Below are 20,801 nucleotides of genomic sequence, written 5' to 3'. Positions count from 1 at the left end.
TGGAGCGGTTCAATTTTATCATACAACTCCATCTTTTCCTTCATTATTTTTTCCAGAGATACTAAGAGCAACCAGTCAGCAAAATCATTTTCCGATCTTTCTCCCAACTTGTAGAATGTTTGGGAAAGTTCACCTAATTCATCAAGAAAATCAAGGGCATTAGATTCTTTAAGCTTGAAATATAGTTTCAATCACTGGGTCTTCAATGTTCTCCAAAATTCCAGGAAAGAGGTTTCAGTAGTTGAAGGTGCTGGTGAATTATTAAACCAACTCCAGATTTTTTTTTGCGAGGGGGGGGGGTGGTCAAGACACGGTTTCTCTGTATAGCCCTGGCTGTCCTGGAACTCACTTTGTAGACCAGGCTGGCCTTGAACTCAGAAATCCGCCTGCCTCTGCCTCCTGAGTGCTGGCATTAAAGGCGTGCGCCACCACGCCTGGCTTCAACTCCAGATTATTAAAAGATTCATCCTTATACTTCTGCTCCTCGTAAACCACTCCTGGTGCCAACTTCTGTAAAAGCCAGGGTTCTCTAGAGTCACAGAATTTATGGGTAGTCTCTATATAGTAAGGAAGTTTGTTGTTGACTTAAAGTCTGTTGTCCAACTCCCCAACAATGGTCAGCAGCAGCTGTGAATGGAAGTCCAAGGATCTAGCAGTTGCTCAGTCCCACAAAGTAAGCAGGCAAAGAAGAGAGTGAATCTTCCTTCTTCCAATGACCTTATATAGGTCTCCAGTAGAAGGTGTGACCCAGATTAATGGTGTGTACCATCACGCCTGGATCTGGGACTTGCTTCGTCCCAGGCTGACCTTGAACTCAGAGATCTCCTTGCCTCAGTCTTCTGGATTTAAAGGCGTGTACTACTTTGCCTGGGCCTAAGCTTTTCACGGCCACTATGCCTCAAATTCTCCATGCCAAGATCCAGGTCAGAAACTTGTGTCTTCCAGCCTCAAGATCTGGATCACTCCAAACTATAGTCAAGTTGACAATCAGGAATAGCCACTACAGATGCCTTCACCCCCAGACAGCAGGGAGCAATTTAAAGAAAATGACATGCTCATTCCCCAGAAGTGGGGTGGGTTGTTTTGGACTTTTGGTGGGTTGTGGATATTAGTTGTCGTTTAGGGGGGTTGATCATAAGTTGTTATTGTTCTTGGTCAGGGAGGAAACAAAGTAAAAGAGGTTAGATTCAGAGATCTCTTTCTCTGTCATTTTCTCTCCTCTATCCCTGGTTCTCTTCCATCATTAGGGGAAGGGGGCAGGGAATGAAAGGACAAAGGGAAGATAAAAGGATGTGAGGAAAAGAAGGGTGGATTATTATATCTACTTTGAGACTAAGGAAGCAATGAGTCTCAAATATTTTAGATTGGTATGAAATTTTTGTATGATAGAAATTTAAGGTTATATTTGCTACAACATACTGTATATATGATTCAATTATTGTTTAAGGTATATATGCTTATGCAACTTATTTAAATATATAACTCATTCTAATCCTATAGAACCTACTATTGTAAACTGTTTAGGATAATTAAGAAATGCAAGTCAGTAGCTAGCCACATGTATATATCAAACCATAGTTGCGTTGGGTACTAGGTTAATTACAAGAACAAGCTTTATTTAGCCTCTTGTATATGTTTTCAAAGTTAACAGAAAGTATACATCTAGAAACAAACAACATTTCTCTGTTTAGATATACTTTAGTTGGATAGGTGGTCCTCAAATACTGGAGAATATGGTAGGTAAGATGCTTTAACAATAAAACACTTTTCTGACAGACATGCTAGCTCCCACCAGCACTTCTGTTCTACTCTGAAGATGATGGACACCAAAGAAACCTCTATCTGGAGTTTGCTTCAAATGTGGCAAAGCTGGCTACTGGGTAAAAAAAAACTGCCCCTTACCGGAGAGTATGCTGTCCAAACTGTAAATATCAAGACACAGGGAAGTCATTGACATGCTTTCCTGAGACAAAGTAGGAAAGTCCTTCAAAATTCCTGCTTCACAGAAAGATCTGTTAGATCTTCTTGGCCTGGCAGCCAAAGATGGATGCCACAACAACACAGAGTAGCCTTGGGTGACTCTCTCTCTCTCTCTCTCTCTCTCTCTCTCTCTCTCTCTCTCTGTGTGTGTGTGTGTGTGTGTGTGTGTGTGTGTGTGTGTGTGTGTATACAAGTGCATACCCACCACAGCACCGCTGTAGGTTAGAGGACAGCTCTCAAGAGTCAATTCTCTCCTGCCACCTAGTGGGATTCCTGGATTGAATCCAGGTGATCAGACCTCTAGCTGCTACTCTCCTCTGTGACAAAATACTAGCATGACCCTGGACAAAGGGTGGGCTGAGGTTCTCTGCACTATTCTTACTTTCCTTTAACTTTCAGATTATTTTGAATAGCTTTTTTAAACGACAATAGTGACAATTAAAAAAGAAAGAAAGAAATGCACAGAGCAATCCAGTACAGAAAAATGCTCGTGACAGCTCACTGTGTAAACTCACGCATGGGTCAGGGGCTTATGGTGTCACTTTCTCTAGTTTTGTGATTGAAAACTTTAAGCCTTCTTCCACTCCTGGAAAAGTTAAAACACTCATACACACAGAACCAACACTGGCGCAGATTCTTCAGCCTTTCAGATATTCTCCAAATTCCACGCTGTCAGACTGCTCACTCCAAGCTCTCCACACTGTGACAGCACTTCAAGCATCAATTGCTGGATAAAGAAGGTGCTGATTACTGCTAAACTTTTACAATGTGTGCTCCCAAAGACAAGGGGCCTCTTCTCTCTTTTTTTTTTTAAAGATTTATTTATTTTTATTATATATAAGTACACTGTAGCTGTCTTCAGACACTCCAGAAGGGGGAGTCAGATCTCATTATGGATGGTTGTGAGCCACCATGTGGTTGCTGGGATTTGAACTTTTGGACCTTCGGAAGAGCAGTCGGGTGCTCTTACCCACTGAGCCATCTCACCAGCCCAGGGCCTCTTCTCTTACTGTCTCTCCTTACAGTCAATTATTGTTCATAAAATTTGTGTAGAGCAGATAAATAATTTCAAGCTTGTATTTAATGAACTGTCTGAATATGAGAATATTTCACAAGCTCCTCTAGATCCTTTATGGAAAAAAATAGGCTTTAACATAGAGTACATGTCATCTAATTGAGTTGTTTGCCAAAGGTGCTCCATAAGATTCCCCACAAACAACTCAGGCTGTTGCCAAGACAACAATAGGTTGTTCTCTGCAAACTGACAGTACAGCCCTGTTCTGAAGACAACACCCACATAACTAGTTGAACATGAAGATATGGTAAGCAGCTAGAGACTTCACCCCTCTACATATTTGTTACAGGAAGGTACACGGCATACTGTCAAAAGAGAAATATAAACACCAAGCCAGCACAAACGCTCTATCTACAGTGGTGTATTGCCTGTAAGATATGATAGGGCAATGGTGGCACAAAGCTTATTGGAATAACTAACCAATAACTGACCTGACTTACTTAGGCCCACTCAATTAGACAGAACTCATACCTGACACTGCTTTTAGGCAACGAAGAATCTGAGACTAAATCTCCCAAGCACGTAGGGCAAAACCAAAATAATACTGATCTAAAAAAAAAAAAAATTGGTGATAAAAATGACTCCTAAACCGGGTGTTGTAGCACACGCCTTTAGTCCCAGCACTCGGGAGGCAGAGCCAGGGCTACACAGAGAAACCCTGTCTCGAAAAACCAAAAAAAAAAAAAGACTCCTAATGACATTCTGCTATACTTTTAGATCAGTGCCTTGTTCAACCCTCATCGGAGAAGCTTCCTCCAGCAGCAGATGGGAACAGTAGGGGCTCCTCAGTTTGTTTTTTATATGCACTTTTATTTGGTTACAGTTTGGTGTTTGTTTTGTTGTTGTTTTGCTTTTGTGGGTGATGTATATTGTTTTCTGAGTTTTGAGCATTATATTGTTGTATCAGGGTTTTGGTTTGTTCTTTTAAGAAAGAACTTAGCTAGGTGGCAGAGCTTAGTGTTCTTTTAAGAAAGAACTTAGCTTAGTGGTGGCACATGCCCTTAATCCCAGCACTGGGGAGGCAGAGGCAGAGGCAGGTGGATTTCTGAGTTCAAGGCCAGCCTGGTCTACAGAGTGAGTTCCAGGACAGCCAGGGATACACAGAGAAGCCCTGTCTCAGAAAAAAAGAAAGAAAGAAAGAAAGAAAGAAAGAAAGAAAGAAAGAAAGAAAGAAAGAAAGAAAGAAAGAAAGAAAGAAAGAAAGGAAGGAAGGAAGGAGAGAGAGAGATAAAGAGAGAGAGGGAGAGAGAGAGGGAGGGAGAGAGAGAGAGGGAGAGGGAGAGAGAGAGAGAGAGAGAGAGAAGGAATGAAAGAACAAACTTAAAGTCAGGTGAGTATGGAGGAGAGGATCTGGAAGGACTTGGGGGAGGGGACGAATATGATCAAAATATATTTAAACGTAAAAACTCTTTTAAATAATAAAAATACTGTATTTATGGGCTGGCCATATAACTCACTTGGTAGAGTATTTGCCTAGCATACATGAAACCATAGATTGGATGCCTGGTACCAGACATTATGTGGTAGATTCGATCTCTGAGTTCAAGGTCACCTTGTTCTATAGAGTGAGTTCCAGGACAGCCAAAGCTAAAACAGATTCTCTCTCTCTCTCTTTCTCTCTCTCTCTCTCTCTCTCTCTCTCTCTCTCTCTCTCTCTCTCTCTCTCTCTCTGGAATTTGCCCACTCAGAGACGTCTTAGAGAAACACAAAGGTGAGTTCTGATTTGAGCACAGGCATGTCAGTCTGAAGAATGAAATTTTCAAAAGATAATTTGATTGTTTGTTTTTTGTTTTTTCGAGACAGGGTTTCTCTGTTTAGCCCTGGCTGTCCTGGAACACACTTTATAGACCAGGCTGGCCTTAAATTCAGAAATCTACCTGTCTCTGCCTCCTGAGTGCTGGGATTAAAGGCATGTGCCACCACGGCTGGCTAAAAGGTAAATTTTTGAAAAAGATTTATTATTATATTAAATATACTGTAGCTGTCTTCAGACACCCCAGAAGAGAGCGTCAGATCTCATTACACATGGTTGTGAGCCACCATGTGGTTGCTGGGATTTGAACTCAGGACCTTCGGAAGAGCAGCCAGTGCTCTTATCCTGCTGAGTCATCTCGCCAGCCCAAGATAAATATTTCTAATAACATCATTTAACTAGATTAAGTGGCCAATATCCAAGATTCAACAACCAATATATTTTTATATTTTAAAAATGGGAGGTTGATAAGATAGTAGTGTTTACTGTACAAGACTAAAGAAGGACCTGAGTTCAATTCCCAGCACCTACAAAAATGCCAGTATGGAGTGGCATGTGCTTGTAATACCAGCAATACAAGCTGAGATAGGACGCTCTTGGGGCCTGCTGGCTAGCCACCCTAGCCTAGTTAGTGAACCCCAGTCCTAGAGAGAGACTTTTTATGGAGAAAAAAAGAAAATATAGGGTCTGGGGTTATGGCTCTGTGGGTAAAGTGTTTGCTGTGCAAACATTAGGACCCCACATATATGATAGTGCACGTCTGCAATCCCAGCACTCCCAAGATGGATAGAGGTGGATTCAGGAGCTTGCTGGCCAGCCATTCTAGCAGAAATGTAAAGCTCTAGGCACAGTGAGAGAGACCCTATTCTAAAAAATAAGGTGAAGGAACAATTGAGGGAAATATCCCAATGTGAACCTCTATCCAGCCTCTTTACAGTCTCATCTGGGTGAGTGTAGCTACACACATGTGCACACACAAAACGCACGGAAGAAAATATGGACAAGTGTGATAGTAGCCATGACCCCAGTTCTCAGGAGGTAGTTCCTGGCAGGAAGATCAGGAGTCCAAGTCCAGCTCTGCCTGTATATTGAGTTTGAGGTAATAGAAGACCCTGTCTCTCAACGAGAGAGGGGTATTGAATATGTGTATGTATGTGAATCCTGTTCCAGTTTAAAAAATATATATATATATACATACATACATACATATATATGTGTGTTATATATATATTACATATATAATCATGTCACACCATGATCACATATATATCATATATATATATCATGCTATATATATTATACGTTTATATATTATGTGTTATATATATGTATTACACACCACATATATTACATTATATATTTATTATATAGTATATTTTATGTATTATATTCTATTTTCTATATTATATATTCTACATTATTCAGATATATACCCTCATTCTATTTTATATATTATATATTATGTATATTAATTATATCTCATAATTATATACTATATATTATTATATATAAATGGAAGAGAATAAATAACATTCTAATACCTATCAAGAAGTCTAATTGTAGGAAATTCTGCTGGCTAACTAAACAATTTTCTTTAATAAAATGGTAAAAACTGTATCAAACTACTTTATACTGAGCACACATATGTGTAGATGTTCATGCATCATAGTGCCTTGTGTTTACATGTTTCTAGCAATAAAACTCAGACCCTTACACAGCAAGTACTTTTCATACCAAGCTGTCTCCTCGGCCCCAATATTGAGTCTGGTAAGACAGTCTGCCAATGTTGTTTAGCTCACCATCTGAACAAACAGTAAATAATGGGAGATGAAGTAGTTAATGTTAAACTGCTTTTGTTTTGTCATTTAGTACAGTAATTTTGTTCAAAAGCAAGCAGCCCTATTGTTAATACCAAATACTTATGAATAAATGGCTGTGGTTTGTTTAAATGGCCAAACAACAAAGAGAATATGGAGCTGGGTAGTGGTGGTACACTACTTTAATCCCAGCACTTGGGAGACAGAGGCAGACAAATCTCTGAATTTCAGCAACCTGATCTACAGAGTGAGTTCCAGGATAGCCAGGGCTGCACAGAGAAACTCTGTCTTGAAAAACCTAAAAAAAAAAGAGAGCTGGTATCTATTCAAGTAGTGATGATATTCATTGACCCATTATTGTGTGTACACAAGTGTGTGTGTGTGTGTGTGTGTGTGTGTGTGTGTGTGTGTGAGGGAGGGGGGAGGGGACAGGGTTTGGTTCACTGAGACCATTTCTAAAAATTAGAGGACAATAGATATATCCGAAGTTGCCCTCTGTCCTCCACATGTCATGAGCACCATCCCCCAGTATTGATCAGGCTTTGAACTTATTCTTCTGACTTTCCCTCTTAGAGTTGGGTTATGGAACTGCATCACCCACACCGCTACCTCCTTTGACTTATTTTGAAAATTCCCAACCAAAAGACTTAAGGTGTCCAAAGCTGAACTCTCCCCACCCATCACCACTCCTCTGGTACCTTCCTTCTTTCCGTAACTGGAAGTTTAATCCTTCCAATTACTCAGGCCAGAACCTTGAGGTTATCCTTCTCTGCTTAATCTTTAGTTACCTTTCCACGTCCAACCAGCCAAGACATTGTTTGCCTTATATTCAAACTTTATGTAAAACCTGACTACTTTGTCGATAGATCCAGTTCAGATGCCATTCTGTTGTATGAGGTGCTGCATGCATTTAATCCTGGCACTTGGGAGGCAGAGAGAAGCAGGAAGACTTCTTTGAGTTGGAAGCTTACCTAGTCTTCATAGTGAGTTCCAAGCCAGGGAAGGCTACATAACAAGACTTTGTTTCAAAAAATAAAAAAATAAAAAGATACCATTGTCTATCACCTGGGCTGCCCCTGACCTTATATTTTAGATAGAGTCTCACTGAACCTGGACCTCTTTTGGTTAGATTGGCAGCCTAGCAAAGCCAGAGGATCTGCCTGTCTGTACCCGCACAGTGCTCAGATTACAGCAGCATACCATTATGCCCAGCTGTTAAATGTGAAGCAAGAACACAACAGCCATTTCCCAGCCCTGAGTAGGCCCCACCCCTTTCTATAGAGCATAAGGTAAATGGTATGTTTCTCTGTTCTGAGCCTTCCCATCGATCCCAACAGCATTGAGAAACACTCTCAAGGCACACAAGGCCTGCAGCATCTGCCCCATCACCACCTTCCTGCCCTCGTCACTTTTCCTACGCTCTTTTCTTTCTGAGGCAGGGCCTTACTGTATAGTCTAAGCTGGCTTTCACACTCCGGCTTCAGACGACCTAGTGATGGAGTTAGTTACATGCATCAGTCCCCAAACATAGGAAAACATTGCCATGTCTTCCAACGTTGCTTTATGGAAACTGGCTTCCTCACAAAATGACAGGCATGCTTCTGTTTCCCTATGAGGGCCTTTGACACATTGTCCTCTCTACCTGGGTAACTGCACTGTGCACTCTACTTCAAGTGTGAGCTCAAATGCACCTTCCAGCTTTTTAAACCCTTTTCTTTGTTTTTTATTGCAGAGCACTTTTAAAATCACCTTTCTACACAGTTTATTTAGTTTATTCTGTGAGATTGGCTCTTGCTATGTCGAAAAGGCTGGTCTTAGACTCCTAATAATGTTATCTTCCTGCCTCAGCCTCTTCCGTAGCTGCCATTCCATTCAGCTTCAGTTCACTTATTTTAATAGGTTTCCTGGTTTTTCAGTCAGAATGGAAACTCTGTGTCAGGCACAGTTCTATCTCTAGTGCTTCAAACAGTATCTGGTACACAGGAAGGTTGTGTGTGTGTGTGTGTGTGTGCTCGCGCTCATGTCCACGTGCAAGTGCTGAATTAAAATAAAATATGGGCCAGGTGGTGATGGTGCACATCTTTAATGCCAGCTCTCAGGAGGCAGAGGCAAACAGATCTCTTGAGTTCAAGGTCAGCCTGGTCTACAGAGTGCATTCTAGGAAGCTACACAGAGAAACTCTGTCTCAAAACAAACAAACAAACAAACAAAAATTATATATATGTATGTATATATATATTACACATATGTATACATATAATATACATTATTTTATATTACATATATATAGAGAGAAAGAAAGCAGGAAATTAAGGAGGGTTTTAAAGAAATCTTTCTCTTGTTAAGATATAACTAAATATAGTAGATGAGAAAACTCCTTATAAAATACAGATAATCACACTCATCTTTCATTTCTTAAAACCTTTAATTAAGGAAGGACAGAAAAGCACCTTTCTCCCCCTCCCATCAGCTGGGGACCGAACCCAGAGCACCCCATACCTAGGCAGCAAGCACCGATCGCTGAGCCGTACCAAGAGGAGCCTCTCCTTTTACCTGATGGAGAAATCGGGGACCTGGAAGCTTATCTCAGTCAAGCTTCCTAATACGCATGCAGTTAGATTCTTATGTGTCTGCCCAACGTCCTTTCAGGCAGATTCTAACTAATGGGACAGTCAAACACTTTTTTCTGGTAAACGCCAGTCTCCATAAATTTTCAAAGCAGCTAGGGTTCCATATACATTGACACTGCATTAAATACTAAAGTGACTGTATTATCTCCAAGCACCTTGATTTACCTCTGTTTAGCCCCAGTCATGTTTAGCTCCACTGGCCTTTCCTTGAAAGGTATAAACAATTCTCTAAACCAGGATCTTGTGTGAACAGGGTACAGGACTCCCAGCGTCAGAGAAGCTAGAAAAGGGCCCCGAGCATCCCAACCCCTTACCTTGGGAGCTTCAGGTAGGATGAGGCACAATTTTCACTAAAGGTTTACAAACATAATTTTTATATATATACATATATATACATATTTATGTATATATATATACATATATATGTGTGTGTGTGTATACATACATATATGTACATATCTATGTAAGTGTACATCACACACACACACACACACACACACACACGGAAGGAAAGTAGGCTAAGGGCTGAGGAACCCCTCAACAATAGGGGTAATGACATTTATCCCCATGGGACAGAGCTGAAATAGAGACCAGTAGTGTACTTAAGGCAAAAGTAGCCAGGCAGATTACAGGAGATCCAGTAAGGCAGAGGTAGTTTTTTCCCTTAAGGCCTGAGTGGATGGCATGGTCCTGGGGTTAAGGGCCCATTACTGGAGGAAAGATCCCTCCCTACGTGTAGACAGGAAGGGATTTCCTCTGGCACCAACAGTGATGACGTTTACTGATTCAAGTCATCATAAATCTAGGGAAAGGAAGCTTTAATAAGAAAATCTCTTCTAGTTTCTCACTTGGAGGGGAGTTGGCAGCTCAGCACTCTTTCTCAGTCTCATCAGCTCTTGGCTGAGTTAGTACTTGTGTAGGAGAATAAGGAAATCTTGGCAACAGTAGGACCGTGAAGGCTGGAGTGCGGGTCATGTGCTGTGGCTTGGCCTCAGGAGGTGGATGAGCTTCCTGCAGTGTCTGACGGAGCCAGGCCTGTGGCTGCTGCTGTTCGGCAGTAACTGATTCCCCAAAGAGAGCAAGGCTAACTTCTCACTGGCACCCAGCGACACCAGCACCTGCAAGTTAAAGCACATGACAGAACATGACCGGAGGGTGAGAAATGGCGGTGTTGGCACATGCCAGGGATTCACCCTTAACTGAGAAAAGTGAAACGGGCCTCTCACAGATTTGGAATAGACTGGTCAAGACAAGAAGTCTCAGGAGCTATGACTCAACAACACCCAGGTACTTATTTCTACTCTCTCTGGGTTCTGGCCATAAGAACAATACACCAGGCGACGTATTCACCTGACCCCAGGAAGGGGTTAAAGAAAGCAGCAGTATCAGACAGTAAGCCAGACCCTCTGCTTCCCAGTAGGTCCTTCATTTCCCACCATGTCATTGTTTCCTCACATTGACTGCCAGAAAGTCTTTTAGTTCAGTACCAGCCTGTCAAATGCCTGCAGTTTGAACAATATCACACCGACCAGTTCTACTCTGTGATAGCTCAGATGTGTGAATCCCATGGGGTTTTTTTAGAGACTCAACATTAAGTAGAAGCAAAACAGCATCGTATTTAGTGAGAACAGGCTCTAGACCCAGACTCAGGAGTTCCAAAGCCCTGTTCCACCTGGGAGCTCTGTAACTCTGACTTGTTACTAAATTAGTTCCGCTTCAGTTTCCTCATCTGCAAAAAGAGGGGAATAATAGCTTAACCTAGGCAGTAAAGCTAAAAGGGTGAGCTCTGTGCTACGGCATTGCGGCCTCAGTATCTTCCGGCTCTCCCCATCTCCCTTCTGTTTTGTGTCTGGAAGAGATAAGTTATGGGTCTCAGGCATGCCCTAGCCCACTGGAGCCTTCCAGATCCCCGCCCTTCTCTAGGATGCATTAGGAAACCCATCTCCAAAGCACTGTCTTTGAGTTTCTTACATCCAGATAGGGAGTATTTTGCATTTCTAAGTATCCTGGGTCCTCACAACTACACTAGAGAAATGCTGTGAACTTCAGGGCCTTTGATCATCATGGCTCATAAGTCCTCTCTGGCTTTACCTGATGAATACAGGGCTCCTGTTGGAGGCTTCGAAGGGCAATGAGGGCAGCCTCTTTGACAGTTGGCTGAGGGTCTCCACATGCCATTTCTAGGAGCCGCTGGGGTACTTGGCACTTTAATAGCTCCTTGCCCAATCCTTCAGGTCCCAGATTGCCTAGAGCTGATGCAGCATTGCGCCGGATCCCATCCTGAGCATCTCCAAGCAGCTGGGTCATACTGGGCACTGCAGCTGCCAAGGCAGGTCCCAAAGGCCCAGCCTGGTAGGCTGCATTGCCCACAGCAAAGCTGGCACTGCGTCGCACGGCAGGGTCCTTGTCTCCAAGCCCTAGCAGCAGAAGGTTGAGCAGTCCCGACTGACTCTGTAGTGCCCCACGTAGGGCCATGCTGTGCTGTAATAAATGTCCCAGCAGCCCATATGCACGGACCCGCACAGTGTTCTCTGAGTGGCCTAGGAGGCTGCGCAATGGCCGATAGGATTCATCAGAGCCAGACAGGAGTTCTTGGATAAAGGACAAGTGGCTGGGGGACAGAATCCGGGCTGTGTGTGTCAGGAGGGACAGGAGGTCAGAGATCATGAGGGGCTGGTCACTCAGGAGAACAACAGAGAGGAATGAGATGATGGCTCTAGAAGAGGTGGCCACTGTGTTCACAAACTGCTTGAGAGAGGCAGAATCTGTGAGGGCCAGGCGTGTAAGGAGGCCAATGGGCAGCTCTGCTTGTAACAATGAAAGGTGGTGGCAGCAGACCTGGAAGAAATGAGCATTCAGGCAAGAGGGAGAGGTATATTCTGCAATGGCAAAGGAGAGCAAAAGCTGGCAGAAAGAAATGCCAAGCCAAGAAAAGAAATCTTCGAGGCAGCAGAGCCTTGCCCCCATAGCATAAAACATGAAACCCACTTGGAGCCCAAGAGCAGATTCTTTCTACACTGACACCTGGCTCTGCAGAGGCACAATTTCTGCCTCCAAAGATCCAAGGTCTAACACTAAAGAGTGCCAGGGTGGTAATTCCTGACCAAGGAGCTGTGCTCTAGTACCTGGCCTCTCAGCAGAGTTCCAATAGAACCAGATGAGAGGCCAGTGAACAGGGGGAACTCCTCCATGTACCTGCAGCAGGCAGACTGCCACTTCCGAGGCCCTGAGGTCAGCCAAGACACCTACAAGGAGGTCAGCATCCACATCCAGGGCGAAAGGGAAGCAGAGCAGCTTGCACACAGAGAGCACCACAACGGGGAGAAACTCGGGCCCCTGTGGCCTAGGGAGGGAGGAAAACAGACTCGCTCTAAGACGCTGCCTCTAAGACACTGCCTCTTCCTCTTCACATTTGCTCTCGCAGCTCCACTTTCCCAATCTCAGCAACTCTTAGGTTCCAGCCTAGTCCTTGCTCCACCTCTAGCCTTCTTCTCCTCTCCTGCCCTCGCTTCCTCCTCCCCTTAGAGCCTGATGCTGCTGTTTTTCTAGTTCAGACTCACGCCTGGCTTAGGTGGTGCAAGAAGCTGGGTGAAAGCAGGTGCTTCAGGGTCAGCATGAGGACACTGCCATGCTGGGACAGGTGGCTCAGGCATAACTGGGACTCCTGGGTGAAGATGGCCATGGCCAGGCTCAGCAAGGCTGCCATGCCTGAAAACAACAGAGAATGCAGAGCTAGTAAAGCAAGCAAGAGTACCAGGTGCCCCTGATCATCCAAGGTGCCCATAACCTGTCTGGTTCTTTTGGTCCCCCATTGGTGAGCAGCTCCATTATAGTCCCTGACACCCTCTCTGCACACAGTAGAAGCAATTATCTGAAGGATAACTCAGTTCTAAGCTTCCCCCTTTTGAAAAGGAAGCTGTGCAAACAGAGCTATGGTAAGAGAAAGCCACCTTGGGGTGAAATCAGTGTCCAGTCTGGCTCTAGGCTGGAGGGACTTGATAGTAGCAGGTCGTCTTCCTGGGCAGACACCTCCTCGGGGAGCCTCAGAGCCATGGAAAAGCGGTGCCACAGAATGGTCCATACCTCTGAACCAGCCACATCCCTGATCAAGCCAGGCTTCCCCTGTTAGAGAAGAGGACGTGCAGAAGGCAGGGGTCCAAATACCTTTTTGTTATCTCTATCCTGGACACAGAGTTACAGAAACCATCCTTTCATCTTCCTACCTAATATTGCCATATTTTCCTTCCTTTCCTTTCCCAATTTCCCCTTTATCTTTCCTCTCTCCCTCTTTCTCTTCCTTCTTTTTAGAAAATAGCATCCATCTAGGCAGACAGATCTAAGGCCAGCCTGGTCTACAGAGTAGCTGGGCAGGCAGATCTGAGTCTACAGAGTGAGTTCCAGCACAGACAGGGCTACACAGAGAAAGCCTATATCAAACAAACAAACAAACAAACAAAACAAAAACAAAAACAAAACAAAAACTAAAACCAAACAACCAAAGAAAAGAATAATTCATTAAGTATTCTGTATAATACTCATTATGTATTCAGGCTGCCCTCAAACTTACCATCCTCCTGCATCAGGTTCCCAAACCCTACGATTTTAAGCCCACTACCATACCCAGCTTATGATCCTTTGCTATAACTTAACCTGACCTCTAACCTATGTGTGTGCCTATTGAAAACTAAGAAATTAGCCTATTCAGATCTGCTCATGTCAAGGCCAAGTTGTTTCAAGGCTTATTTTAAAAACACACAAAAAAAACCAAAAAACCACTTTTTCCCCATTGAAATAAGAGCTTATTATGTACCTCAAGCTAGCCTCAAATTTACTATATGGCCAAGGCTGGCCTAGAACTTGTTGATCCTTTGGGTGAAGAAAAAATTTCATCTAAATAACAATAAGAAAAAGCTCACAAGCTTCAAACCCCAGAGAAACTGCTTTTCTCCCGCTGGATTCCCCAGGGGTGCAGCTGGGCGGCTTACTTCCGGGTTCTGTTGGGGGGCAGGGGGCCTTTTCTGGCTAATACAACTGTTAACTAGCTAGTTAACAGCAGTGTGAGAGGACAGGCAAGCATGAGTGCTTCTTCATGTCTACATTCTAGTGATTTCAAGCTCCACCTAGTCCCCTCTCTGCTTCTTCTCAGTTTCGCCGCACACCTGTACCTGCATAAGGAGCTGAAGCAGAAGAATGAGGAGGCCATCATAGAAGCCACAACTACACGGTGGAGTCAGCCGGACCTGTTGGAGAGAGGCAAGAGGAACAGAGATGCTCAAGAGGGATGAGGTAGGCACCCAGACCAGGCTCCCAGCACCTCGGTGGGGAGAAAAACCTCTTTCTTGGCCTGGCAGAATGGGACAAGTTTGGGATTCAGGAATCGTGGGTTTTGCCTATTCTTTCATCATGTTCCTAAAGACATGAAATCTAGTAGGATAAGCTTTTGAGTCCAAAAACAATTCTAGTTTAGGAAGATGTTTACTAAACAAGAAGTTGTTTACACAGTTGAATGTGCTTAACAGCATCTCTTAGAGACAGAGACAAACATATTCAACATTTTAAAGGTGGGGCTGGACTGTAGCCCAATGGTAGGACATATACCAAGGTTGTGCCAGGCCCTGAATTCAATCTCCAGCACTTCAAAATAAGTAGATAAAAATTTAAAGTCAGACAAGGGAAGGAGGCAGTAGAAAAGCAGAACACCCTAAAACATACAGAGCACAGCACAGAGAGAAGCAGGTGGGCATGAAAGTCCATAGCAAATTCCACAAGTGAATGAAAAGGCTTTGAAGCCCCCTGGCATCAGATAGGCTGTGCCAGTCTACACTGCTGTGGTCTACAGAGTCTGAGGTGTTTCCTATAAGCAGCGGGAAGCCAATAAAGACTCGCACAGCATGACTCCTGTTCCTGAATGCTACACCACCTCCAGTTGGATCTGTGTGATAAGTTCCACAGACTGAGGCAATTGACCTCAAAAGGGGGAGGCCTCCTTGAACTGGTTGTGGAACTCTTCACCGGAGAAAAATTACTGAGCCATAATTCTCATGGCAATCTATCTGTTTTGTTTTCTCTTATTCCTTTTCTTATTTACATGTTCCTGGTAGCCTAGGCCAAGATCTTAATCGAGAATAATGGGTAAGAAACCATCCCTAGAGATGGGGTCACTAACATGACCTTATCCCCAGGGAAACCAACACTTTACTTTTTAAATCATTTACAAAACTATGGTAATGAATAAAAACTTTCCCAACAATAAAATTTCATATGGCTACACATGTGTCATTGGAGGTGGGTTTTGGTATATGGTAAAGAAAGCCTTAATTAGAAAGAATTAAAATAGTTTACATTTATGCATTGAAGATTTATAAAAAATAAAGCATTAGATGTTAAATAATAATTGACCATGGGGCTGGAGAGTCAGCTCGGTGGTTAAGAACACTGACCATTAAAGATATATTAACCTGCTCCTGGAAATATGCCACTAGCCTTGGACAACTGCCCCACTGAATTCATCCTTTCAGAATTGTTATATTTTGATGATTTATAATGATGTTACCTGTTCTATTTGTGATTCACTGAAAACATAGTTTCAGAGTTGTAATGCTTGGATAATTTTTGTGCTTCACTGTGCCAAATGGTTTTTGTTGGTTATTTGTGACTGTTTCACTGGATACAGTTCCTAAGAGATGTAATGTTTGGTTTTTTAATGTATAAAATCCCCTGCTTGAGAGCTGCAAAATACACTCAGATTCAACCTGCCTCTGTGTTTGTTTCTGTTTGTCACCACTTAGTCCTTACCACCTAGCTTCAAGGACCCTCATTCCAGGGACCCCCATACCCGACTGGGGTGGTCCATGGCGCCCAAAATAGCAATATTTTATAACATCTCATATCCACTGCTTTATTCTCAGAACTTAGAATACTGCAAAACACTCAACATACAGGTCTGTGTTCAAGAACCATCGATTGAATGGATGGCACGATTTTCCCCTGAGAAAGCTCACTCTGGTGGCAGTGAAGAGAACAAATAACAGGGTAACTCTCCTTGAGATGGCGAGAGGCTAGAGAGAGATAACACAGGAATACAGCCAGGTGGTCAGAGAGGGTGCCACAGAGCGACAAGATGGAGCCAACCCTAAGGCAGAATACTGGACGCGGGGAGCCATCTAAGGGGGTAGCGGGGAGGAGGAGCTCCTGGGCGAATGTTGGGCTTTGGCTAGTGACACAACCCCTCTGAAGGCCAGCTTCATCAAGGACAAGCAGGTGACTATTACTGCATTTGCTGTGTCCAGTCTTCCAAGTGTGTTGTGGGAGACGTGATGTATAAGTTATAAAGAACAGTGAATTCTACATATACAAGGATGACATTTATAGAAATATGAAATCTACCCTTTCTCCAGAGTGAGGGAAGAGTTCAAAAGGGGTCAGGCAATGGGGGCACATGCCTTCAACCACAGCACTCCGGAGGCAGAGGCAGGAAGATCTCTGTGAGTTCAAGGCCAGTGTAGACCACAAAGTAAGGTCCAGGACAGCCAGGGCTGTACAGAGAAACCCTGCCTCAAACACCAAAAACCAAAACACAACCCAAACCAAAACAAAGAAGTCCAAAGGGCCTGAAAGGGAAAAGAAGAAGGCAAAACAGAAGTCTGAGTTCCTGAAGGACACACTGCTACATGTTAGTTACAGAGAAAGAGCAGGCCATGTTCCTGAAGAACGCGCTATTCAGTGTTAGTCGTGGAGAAGAGTAGGACGTTGCAGCAGGAGGCACATGATCGAAGTGTCAGGAAGAACGTCACTCACAGAGCATGAGCTCCTGGAGGGGACCAAAGCAGGCGGGCAGCTTCCTTTATGTCCCCCTCCCCTGCCTCCATCTTTGGAAGTTCTGTATCAGAAAAGAAGCACCGACCAGCCCAGGCCTAGAACCACCCGCTGTCGGGAGGCAGAGGTCAGGAAGGAAGGCTTCTTGACTCCTTTTCCACTCTGTAGTTCCCTTCGGGATTCCCAGATATGGTCTGTCCCCAGGAGGGCTGCTGTGGTGCTGGCCTCAGGAAACACGTCTGGGCCTTCCCCAGTGCCTCACCTCTGCAGGGGCAGACAAGGCGTGTGCAGCTGCAGCAATCCATTCCCGGGGCTGGAGGTCAAAGGTCACCCCTTGCTGACCAAGCTGTCCTAAGAGACAGGCTGCTGCATTCTGTGAGAAAGGTGGAGGAAAAGGAGGGACATCTGAACCCAAATGGTGTTTGGGACATGTAGAAGATGCTTGCCGAGACAGCTGTGGATAGAAGAATGGCTGCCTGCCCCCAAGAGGGTCAGATGAAGGGTGTTAAGAAGGGAGAAGGCTGAGAACTCACCACAAGAGAGACGACGTGTGAGTGGGTAAAGAGAGTAGCAACCTCACTGCCCAGCTTCTCCATCCTGGAACAGAGAGATGCATGGGAGGTGACAATGGGTCCTTCCTCTCCCTGGTACTGCACGCTCCACCCACGCTGCATGTCTACCTCCAAGGTCGAAAGGTGATGAGACTCCAGGCCTGTTCTTCATAGAGAAATGCTAGTCCCTTCTAAGGAAAGGCTAAAGGGTGCCATGCCCTATATGTCAGGGTTAGCTTTGTTGGAGGAAAACTTCAGCCAAGAACGAGAGATCTGAGTTTATGACTCACCCTGAAGGCAGATCTTGGAGCCGAAAGACAAGAAGGGACAGGAGGTAAAGTGCCACCTCAGTGGACTCTTCCCAGTCTGCTACTTTCACCTGCAAAGGGAACCTGAGGTGTCAGAACAATCTCTGGGTGAGATGGGACCACCAGGAGACACCCAACCATGTTGGTATCGCCCTGGCTTACCTTGCCCTGGACTAACATCAGCAGCGACTCCAAGGCCAGGGGCTCTTGCCCCAGAATATGGCACAGGCGCTCACTAATATAGCAGCAGGCATAGAGAACCTAGGGAGGCCGGAAGGATGCTGTCAGTGGATAGAACCGCACTGGGGTCCTACCGCGCTAGGAAGACTACTGTGGTAGAAGACTCAGCTGAAAAGCAGGCAAGCCTCTCAGTAGAGCTGGAGTCCACATATGGGGATTGAAACAATTTTGACTGTCAATATGTCTGGAGTAAGAAGAGCATACGTAAAGCACACATCAGAGTGTTTCCTAAGCAGGGAAACCCATCCTGGGTGTGTGTGGCACCATTCCACAGGCTGGGCCTGCATGCAATGAGAGGGGGAAGGGAAAACCAGACACCACGGCACCATAGGTTTTCTCTGTCTCTCTCTGTTGCCAGGATGGCATCACGTGGACTGCCCTGCTCTTCTCAACCATGCCTCCCATGAAACCTTTCTCCTCTGAGTTCTGGGTGGCCCAGAACTCACTATATAGTATAGACCAGGCTTGCAGGCAGGCTGCCCTCAAACCCACAGAGATCAGCCTCCCTCTGCCTCCTGAGTGCTGGAAATTAAAGGCAAACATCACCATGTCCACTATGGATAATCAATCAATCAATCAATCAATCTCTCTCTCTCTCCCTCTCTCTCTCTCCCTCCCTCCCTCTCCTACTCTTCCTCTCTCTCTCTCCTTCCTTCCCTTCCCTATCTCCTGCCTCCCCTCCCTTCCCAGAAGTTAAAAGAAATGTGAGATATTGGGCTACTAAGCTGTAGGAAGGAAGTACCTTGAGAAGGTGGAGACACAGGACATGATGTCGCAGACCAGAGATGAGGGATGGCCTCAGTTGGCTGCTGTCCTCAGTTAGCTGGTTGGCCAAATGCCAAGAGACCTATGGAGACATACATAGTCAACTCCATCCTGTCTCCCTTATTCCACTTCTGTCCCTCACGTTTCTTCAGCTGGCCAGGTCTCTCAGACTTGTGCTGGCCCCTTTTGGGTTTGCTAGGAATCTCAAGTCCCATATCATTCCCAGTCTCCATGGCCAGTGGAGAACGGACTCTTCCCTAGTTTTGTTTTCACAGCCCTATCACCTGGGCAGTGACTGCTGAGCCAGGGGCCAACACTCTGGCATTCTAGCCATACTGTGCTGAACAAGAGGCCCAGCCCAGCACGGGAATGTCTGTTTCTGGAGTATTATTTTTCAGTCTCTCAGCAGAAACTGTGGTCAGCCTCCCCAGTTCCTATGCTGCAGGAAGAAAGGACTATGAATTTGTGGCTCAGACCTGCTCCTTGGCATCCCAACAGCTGGGCAGCCCCACAGGAGCAGTACACATGGCTGCCAGGGCAGAAGAGATGGCTCCAGGTACATCTTCACTCTGCTCCCGCAGCGGCTGGCTCACTTGTGGGGCTCCTGTGGAGAAAGCCAGGGTGTACTGCTAAGGGCTGGTTGTTTCTCACACATTCAATTTTTTAGGATATTTTTGCTGTGTCTTGCTTTTTTTGTTTGTTTTGAGGCAGGGTCTCAGTATGTCCCAGGCAAGCCTTAAACTATGAAGATGAAGGTAACTTTGAACTTGATCCTCCTGCATCTACACCTCCAGAGTGCCAGAGCCCACCAAGCCCAGGGCTTCATGCATGCTAGGCAAGCACTCTCCCTAATGAGCTACATCCCCAACTCCAATTGATGGTTTTGGAGCACCTGCGGAGTACCAGGCACCATTCCAGATGGTGGAAGTAGGAAGGACAGAGGCAGACTACAGAGCAGGGAAGTCGGGTCACCTGGTGGTGTGTGGAAAGGAAGCTGTGGGACTGTCAAGCCATGAAGGAGCCCATCCAACACAGCACGCTGTGTGGTCAATAGGCTGGAGTAGAAGGCTTTGGAGATGGCCCAGCTGTTTCCGTCCACAGCTTCACACAAGACAGAAAAGCACTGAAGGAGAGAAGAGCAGAGTTAACAGCAGGGCTTCAGAAAACTGACTGGCCTTTAATGAGAACAGGTGCTACCCCAGGAACCTGGGAAAGGGGTTAAGAGCCCTGGAGACAGTTCTCTGACCTAAGACTTCCTCCTAGAGAAAATGCAACAACTGCCTTCCTGTTTGTCCTTCCCTCTCTGCCCTCCCACCTCCACACACACTCTGTGCACTTAGATTGAACCCTTGCACATGCTCTCATATTCACCTAACTGATCCTTCTATTTTCTCGCCATCATTCCCCTAGATGATGTTTCTAAAATGTGGTACATAGGTATAATAATTCAGAAATTCAGGAAGAAAGACAATTATTCCAGACACCTCATTAAACCCAGTATTCAAATGACGTAACAAATGCTGGCCAATTACAATGGTGACTTACTGGTCAAAACTTCATCTGGATATTCAGAACTTTCTGACTCAAAAGGAAGAGGAATAGGAAACTAGAATTTCAGACTGGAAAAGGGAATGGTTCACTAACTGGGGCAGAAAATTAGCTGTGATCTCAACTGCTGGTTTCAACAACCACCACACAGCCATGTTCCTTGGCTATGTGTGTGTGTGTGTGTGTGTGTGTGTGTGTGTGTGTATCCTCTGGACTAACTCAGCTGCCCTCTCATTCAGTCCTCCGTTCTCCTGTCCTTAACTCATGGTCTGAGACAGAGTACTTTAGTAGTTCATGAGACTTAGATGGAGAACACTAG

The 20,801-nt window shown here is 44.9% G+C and overlaps 1 protein-coding gene across 3 annotated transcripts in view; it reads right to left on the bottom strand.

Moving 5' to 3' along the window:
* Nucleotides 1–8,703: 8,703 nt before the first annotated feature.
* Stk36 (serine/threonine kinase 36) overlaps nucleotides 8,704–20,801 on the bottom strand; it is a 31,631-nt gene continuing 19,533 nt past the window's right edge. For all 3 annotated transcript variants that reach the window (XM_085838383.1, XM_021170172.3, XM_021170179.3), the window contains 13 exons: nucleotides 19,907–20,057; nucleotides 19,411–19,538; nucleotides 18,912–19,016; nucleotides 18,092–18,190; nucleotides 17,912–18,000; nucleotides 17,604–17,667; nucleotides 17,333–17,443; nucleotides 14,421–14,495; nucleotides 13,206–13,377; nucleotides 12,816–12,963; nucleotides 12,451–12,598; nucleotides 11,347–12,093; nucleotides 8,704–10,373 (listed from right to left, as the gene is read on the bottom strand). In XM_085838383.1, the coding sequence (XP_085694509.1) occupies nucleotides 10,227–10,373; nucleotides 11,347–12,093; nucleotides 12,451–12,598; nucleotides 12,816–12,963; nucleotides 13,206–13,377; nucleotides 14,421–14,495; nucleotides 17,333–17,443; nucleotides 17,604–17,667; nucleotides 17,912–18,000; nucleotides 18,092–18,190; nucleotides 18,912–19,016; nucleotides 19,411–19,538; nucleotides 19,907–20,057 (2,184 nt within the window). In that variant the 3' untranslated portion in view covers nucleotides 8,704–10,226. The remainder of the gene's footprint in view (nucleotides 10,374–11,346; nucleotides 12,094–12,450; nucleotides 12,599–12,815; nucleotides 12,964–13,205; nucleotides 13,378–14,420; nucleotides 14,496–17,332; nucleotides 17,444–17,603; nucleotides 17,668–17,911; nucleotides 18,001–18,091; nucleotides 18,191–18,911; nucleotides 19,017–19,410; nucleotides 19,539–19,906; nucleotides 20,058–20,801) is intronic.

Source organism: Mus caroli, unplaced genomic scaffold (genome assembly GCF_978045245.1).
Source record: "Mus caroli unplaced genomic scaffold, Mus_caroli_1 scaffold_1, whole genome shotgun sequence".
NCBI classification, from domain to species: domain Eukaryota; kingdom Metazoa; phylum Chordata; class Mammalia; order Rodentia; family Muridae; genus Mus; species Mus caroli.
Note: the sequence above shows the minus strand (reverse complement) of the source record. Positions and strands in the feature narration are given on the sequence as shown.